At 39.0% G+C, this 7,120-nt stretch overlaps 1 protein-coding gene across 1 annotated transcript; it reads left to right on the top strand.

Annotated features, from left to right (window-relative positions):
• The first annotated feature begins 2,451 nt into the window (after positions 1 to 2,451).
• LOC125359944 (lymphotactin-like) lies at positions 2,452 to 6,467 on the top strand. Its single transcript, XM_048357815.1, has 3 exons — positions 2,452 to 2,528; positions 5,265 to 5,379; positions 6,213 to 6,467. Exons 1-3 carry the CDS (start codon positions 2,468 to 2,470, stop codon positions 6,379 to 6,381), a joined length of 345 nt encoding a protein of 114 aa, XP_048213772.1. The 5' UTR covers positions 2,452 to 2,467; the 3' UTR covers positions 6,382 to 6,467.
• Positions 6,468 to 7,120: the final 653 nt, after the last annotated feature.

The following is a 7,120-nucleotide window of genomic DNA, read 5'->3' as shown; positions in this document are numbered from 1 at the left end:
TTTATCTTCAACTAACCACTCAAAACCCCACAAGTGGAGCTATGGCTCAAAGAGGTATAGTAGAGTGATAGCCTTGAGCAAAAGAGCTTCAAGGGACAGCACCCAGGCCCTGAGTTCAAGCCCCACAACAGACAAAAAAATATTACCATATAGATATGATCTAATAACAGTAACATAAGAGATTGGTTCGCAATAGCCCACTCATCAAGTGGGCTAAAGACTTAGAAAGAGACTTCTCTGATGAGGAAATGAGAATGGCCAGGAGACATATGAAAAAATGCTCTACATCACTGGCCATAAAAGAAATGCAAATCAAAACAACATTGAGATTCCATCTCACCCCAGTACGAATGTCATATATCAAGAAAACTAACAATAACAATTGTTGGAGGGAATGTGGCCAAAAGGGAACCCTACTTCATTGTTGGTGGGAATGTAAACTGGTTCAGCCACTCTGGCAAGCAGTATGGAGATTCCTCAGAAGGCTAAACATAGAACTCCCCTATGACCCAGCAGCCCCACTTTTGGGTATCTATCCAAAAGACCACAAACAAAATCACAGTAATGCCACCAGCACAACAATGTTCATTGCAGCACAATTTGTCATAGCGAAAATCTGGAACCAACCCAGATGCCCCTCAGTAGACGAATGAATCAGGAAAATGTGGTACATATACACAATGGAATTTTATGCCTCTATCAGAAAGAATGACATTGTCCCATTTGTAAGGAAATGGAAGGACTTGGAAAAAATTATACTAAGTGAAGTGAGCCAGACCCAAAGAAACATGGACTCTATGGTCTCCCTTATTGGGAATAATTAGTTACAAGGCCCAATAGCTATACCCTTATGAACACCTAAGATGATGCTCCATGTTATGGAGACAATTGTTATATCACAGCTGTAACTACTTTCAACGTCCCATGTGTATCTGTAGCTTCTACTATTGATGATGTTCTTGTATCACCTTCCTGTGGTTGTACCTACACTATCTCTGTAAGCTTATCTGAGTATATTGGAAACCGTGTATACTGGTATTGGATGCAGGAAATTGAAAGGGAATACCAAAATTGAGAGACACAGGGTAAAAAAAGAGAAACAACTACAAAAGCAATACTTGCAAAACTGTTTGGTGTAAGTGAACTGAACACCTCGAGGGGGAAAGGGTAAGGGGGAGGGGGGAGGGGGGTATGAGGGACAAGGTAACAAACAGTACAAGAAATGTATCCAATGTCTAACTTATGAAACTGTAACCTCTCTGTACATCAGTTTAATAATAAAAATTTGAAAAAAAAAAGAGATTGGTTCAATGTGTACGTGTGTGTGTACGTGTGTGTGTGTGTGTGTGTGTGTATTTGCTTGTGGGACTATGAAGGACAAAGAAACATTAGAAGACATTTAAACTGATGTTAAACAGTTTTATAATGATTACAACTACGGAAACACAGGTATATGAATAGATGACTGGAAAAACATTAAAATGACAATTGTCACAATGATAAAATAGATACTTTTCTCCCATTGTCCCTTAAAATAAGGTTATGGTAGGGCAACTTTTCAATCCTTTTTGTTGTTTTTTTTTGCCGGCTATAAGGCTTGAACTCAGGGCCTGAATGTTGTCCATGAGCTTCTTTGTTCTCAAGGCTAGTGCTCTACCACTTGGACACTAACACCACTTTTGGTTTTGAGTGGTTAATTGGAGATAAGAGTCTCATGGAGCCTTTTCTGGCATGGGCCGGTTTCAAACCGTTATCCACAGATCTCAGCCTCCTGAGTAGCTAGGATTATAGGCATAAGCCACTGGTGCCCAGCTCAATATCTTTTTAATAGACCCATTAAATTCCAATACAGCAAAGGTGTATGTAGACATGCAGGAAACATGAAATGTTTCTTGGGCAGCTGGGGAGAGGGGGTGTAAAGAAATGGGGGTAACTTGACTCGGTGTAGAGGGGAAGAAATGAGAAGACAAGGCAAACAAAAGAACAAGAAGCTCTGAGATAGCCATGTCCATTCTTTCCCTGGAGAGTCAGTCAGGGGCATCAGGAGCTCCTGATTTGTGGTGGGGAAGCCTCGAGTCACTGGAGTGACCACTGACAGTGACCACTTCTCTCCATTTCCTGCACACTGACCCCACAATGGAGCCAATACATTAGCGTGGACTTGGGGGCTTATCTACAGTGGAAGATCTGACTTAAACCTGGTGGCTGGGGGTGAGACAATTCTATTGTGTTTTATGGAGACATTTGCTTTCATTGACACATTAACCACAGAAGAAGAGGAAAAGGCCACAAGGTGTGGGGTTAGTATGAATGGGGCATAGGTATTGCAAAGTCTTTCCATGGTACTACGCCTACCCCAAAAGCTCCCCATCACCACAGGAAGTGAGCTGACCACGGGCAGCATAAAAAGGGCTCTGAGGAACCCCATCCTCATACTCTGCCTGCAAAGTTCAGCAGAACCTTAGCCATGAGACTTCTCCTCCTGACCCTCCTGGCCCTCTGCTGTCTCTCAGCATGCCTTGTGGAAGGTAAGTGAGGAATGTGTGAGAAACAGAGCCAGTGTGCATGTTGGGGGCAGAACTGAAGTTTTGACCTGAGTAAATGGCTTTTCCCAAGGCCAGCTTCAGACTCCCTTGAGTCTGCAAACTAGGAACGGTAATTTTGACTCTTGGGGGATTTTATAGACTTCCACAGCAGAATCAGGTTAGTATCTGGGCTCCAAGTCGTCCTAATTAGGTGATTTGGAATAATTGCTTTAATCATTCTGGTTCTAAACTTTTGAATCTACAAATTGACTATAACTGTCTCTCTATACTTTGGGCACTCTCAGCTGAGATTTAAATGAAATAAATGTGATTTATTCATGGATTATTTATTTGGTCATATCCAAGCCCCCTGCCCCCTGAAACAGTCATTGTTTGGTCATGTTAACTATAGAAATGGTGGTGGGGATTATAATTGCCTTTGTAGCTTTTGCCCACTAATACTGATCTTTAAAGTCTCAAAACCTCTGAGAGTTCCATCACCATGTGGGGATGATGTAAAGAATGTATGCTGTGAAGCAAATAAATGTTTTCAGTGAAAAAAAATCTAATGAAAATTCAAACTCACTTTGTCTGGAAGCTCCTTCTGTCATATCCAGAAAAAAAAATACCTTTAAGCAAATGGAGGGATTTATTATTACTGCTATGAACGTTGAAATTTATGACAGGCTTCTTGAATTTGCAAATGATTATATAAAAATAAGTGTTATCAGATAGGCCAATATGTGATAAACAATCAAATGAAGCGTCAAAACATATCCAGGTGGGATTCAGCTATACTAAGCCTTACTTGAGCATTCAACAAATACTATATTTCTTTCTTTTCTCTCTTCCTTTCCTTTGTTGGTCTTCTCTCCTTCCTCCCCTCTTTCATCCTTCCTCACTCCCTCCCCTTTTCCTTCATTCCCTTTTTTCCTTTTCTCCCTCCACTCTTTTTCCTTTTGGAATTAAATAGCCATTGGTTTTTCTCTCTCCAAGAAGGCTCAGCAAATATATCTTAAGGGATCACTTTTCCTACTGGCTAGATTTAATTTATAGACTTCCTGGCATCCTATTTTGTAGATTTAAACTATAATACCATAACTTGATAAGTACCCCACAAAGAGCAATATGACTAAAGGTGGCAAAGTCTGGAAATCTTTGAAGTCAGGCAAAATTAAAAATATTGATGAAACCACAAGATTTAAGACCACTAAATCAGGCCGTGTATGCTACATGGCTAGCATTTTGCTAAGATAATGTATCCCTTGGTGGAGACCAAGCCATTGGCAGGAGAATGATATCCTGGGAGAGATTACAAACCAGAGATGCTGGTCTCAGAGTATTGAGTTTTCTACCTGAAGGGCTTTGCAAGTCTCACTCATGCCTAGCTTCTTATGAACAAAAATGGGGAAAAAACATCTTTGCTTTGACTCAACTGTACCTAAGTGAAAGAAAGATTTAATAAATAACACAGACACCCAGCATTGCTGAGCATAAGCAAGATTCGGGGTTTATAGTACCATAGGGTTTTCTGGGACTTAGGGGTGCATATTATGTACTTTGCAGAGGAAAGAAAAAAATACTGCTTCTTAAGTAGTGAAGGAAAGAAAACTGCAGATTTTTTTCTCTTATTACTGAGTTCAGACACAGTTCAGCATTAAAAATAAATTGGCAAAGGCAGAGGGTAAAGAATATGCAGTGTTCTTGGCACTGAGAACAATGGAAAGGAATAATGAATTAAAAACTGTCAGCAGGGACAACTTTTGCTTAGTTACTTGCTCTAAAAAAATATGGTTTCCACATGTTTCAGCTCCCTGATATTCATCTGGATAAACTATAAGTTAGTTGGTCAGAGGAGAAAAATGTGACATAAGGAGAGGGGAGGGCAAGAGGAGAGAGCACAGACAAATGGTGGGTGGGTAATACAGATAATATTCACTATACATATGTGAAAATGTAACCAAGTAACCTGAGGAGGTGGATAGGGTTGGAGAGATATAGAGAATGATAGAAGGGTGACTAATCTAGATGAATTATACTCATAAGCTGACATATTGAATTCAAACTCCTTTATACAACTGCTTAAAGATGATAAAAAAAAATCTTAAAAATGCCTTCCAATATCAGCAACACTGCAGTTCAAACTTGATCATTCTGCGAGGTTGTTTTCAGCAGTTCAGCTAGCTATTTCTTTTTCCTGTGGAGCATCTACCTCTATCCATCTAAGCTCTTAAAAACTAAGATCCAATTTTTACGAAACTCTTAATAACATGAACTCTTCCAAGTTATTCTCCCATCTGTAATGTCAGAGAGTTCTCTAAACTTAACACATTAATTCTCCCTTGGGCTTGACTACATTCTATATTTATGTCTTACCATTAAAACCGGGAATATCATTATTCAGTTGAAACCAAGTTACCTCCTTCATTGAATGCGGCCTTATCCAAATTATTCTTGGTCATATTTTTCCTTTACTGAACTTATAGCACAGATTTACTTATAAACATCTCTAATTATCTCTTATGATAACACAAGATTAGTGTCTATCTGAACGAATGCCTTTTATATGTGGGGGCACAAAATATGTAAATGTGGTTGTATTAATAAAATATATATTAGTAAGCTATGATGTACAAGAGATTGATAGTGACAGTAGAAGTCATAGGTAATTATTGTCTTGACCTTACTAATTAGACTTACAGTTTTATTTTTATTTATCCTCTCTTCCACCTTAACTAGGTGTGGGAAGCGAAGTCCCAGAAGAGAGTATCTGTGTAAGTCTCACAACTCAGAAACTGCCAGTCAAAAGAATCAGGACCTACACCATCAAAGAGGGCTTCATGAAAGCTGTAATGTGAGTGTTTCCAAATTCTCCAAACCAAGTATGGTGGGATATCTAGAATTACAGAAATGTAGTAGAAAGAAGCACTCCCTTCTTCAGGAAAAGTAGATCAACATGGAAGAAAGATACAATGTAACCAATAATGTTTTTACTTGTCCTTATGAACCTTTACTTCATAAAACCCCATCAAATCATAATTTTTATCAACATGTGATCTCTAAATAAAGACTGTCTTTCTTTTTGGTCTTGATGGGCAGAAGAATCTCACTGGAAACCAGATGAATACTGTATCCAGGTCTGAGGTATAGGCTTACAGATGGTTGACCAAGACCAGGATGTTCCCACATAGCCGTACTATTATGGGATGCTTGGGGTGACATTTAGGCAGAGTATCGTGACTTATCAATCGACCTATTGTCAAGGAATATGTCAAGAGCTAGATTCCATGGCTCTACCCTTTCAAGATCTCATTTTTAAAAGTATCAGCTCTACAAAATTTGACTATGAGCTCAATAAGGCATTAAAGCCATCACTTATAATCCAAAAAAATAAGATGAGTGTGTTTAGATTTGAAAGGAAGAGGATAGGTAATAGTTCAACATGATGGTCTTACATGCATGGTTTAATTAGAATTTGGTAGCATTGTGGGAAAAGGAGCCTGTGAATAATCATGAACAAAGGAGCTGGGTACCAACTGCAGGTACTTTTCCTTCATGGCAGAAGAATGTGGTTGTTTGTGTTCTTATGGTTTTGAAAGCTCTCTTCCTGTCCAGTCAAATATTAACCCTTGACCCCAAGGCTTGGAGAATGTGGCTAACTTTGTCTGTGTTTTCCTTTTATCACAGTTTTATCACCAGACGTGGCCTAAAAGTATGTGCAGATCCACAAGACAAATGGGTGAAAGCAGCCATCAAAAGTGTGGACAACAGATCCAGAACTACAAAGGACATGATCCAAACCAAACCTACTGGAACCCAAGAGTCCACTAGTACAGCTATAACTTTGCCTGGGTAGTGGCCTTCTGAACAGTTTCCTGCACTGCCAGCCAGCTCACTTCATGTTATAAGCTGATGGATGACAAAGATTATAAGTTATGTTTTCTGAAAGTGCTTCATGAATAAAATTATTTTCTTATATCTTTATTTGAAATGTCTTTTGTATACCTCTAGATGCTATAATTAATAGATATTTATCATTAAGGGTGGTTCTACAGTCTATTCATTAAAAACAGAAAAGGTAATAGATCATTTATGATCTATTTACCTTTTATCTTTATTTTTGTACTACTGGAGTTTGAACTTAGGGCAATGTGTTGCTAGGAAGGTGCTCTACTGCTGAGCTATGCCTCCAATCTTTTTTCCACTGGTTGTTTTTGAAATAGGATGTCGCTTGCTCCCTGGATGTGTACCTGGCCTGCAATACTTATATTTCTCACTTCTCTCTGAAACTGGAATGACAGATATGCACCACCATACCCAGCTACATTGTAATGGAGTCTTATGACTTTACTGTCTAGTCTTGCTTGGAACTATGATCTTCTTGATCTTATTCTTCCACTGGCTGGGATTATAAGTGCATACTACCATGCCTTGCTATTAGTTGAGATGAAGTCCCAAACTTTTTTGGGACCTGAATTACCCTCAAACCAAGATTGTCCCAATCTTTGCCTCTAAAATAGCCTCTCAAGTTGTAGGATTATAGATGAGAACCACTGGTACCCAGTTTTCCATTTCTTTCCTAACAACATCTTTCT

Source organism: Perognathus longimembris, chromosome 11, assembly GCF_023159225.1.
Source record: "Perognathus longimembris pacificus isolate PPM17 chromosome 11, ASM2315922v1, whole genome shotgun sequence".
Lineage (NCBI taxonomy): Eukaryota > Metazoa > Chordata > Mammalia > Rodentia > Heteromyidae > Perognathus > Perognathus longimembris.
The sequence above is the reverse complement of the archived record's forward strand: the minus strand, read 5'-3'. Positions and strand labels throughout refer to the sequence as shown.

Coding starts and splice junctions, on each gene's coding strand:
- LOC125359944 (XM_048357815.1), top strand. CDS start 2,468: ATGAGACTTCTCCTCCTGACCCTCCTGGCCCTCTGCTGTCTCTCAGCA. Junction 2,529..5,264: donor CTCAGCATGCCTTGTGGAAG/GTAAGTGAGGAA, acceptor CACCTTAACTAG/GTGTGGGAAGCGAAGTCCCA. Junction 5,380..6,212: donor GGCTTCATGAAAGCTGTAAT/GTGAGTGTTTCC, acceptor CTTTTATCACAG/TTTTATCACCAGACGTGGCC.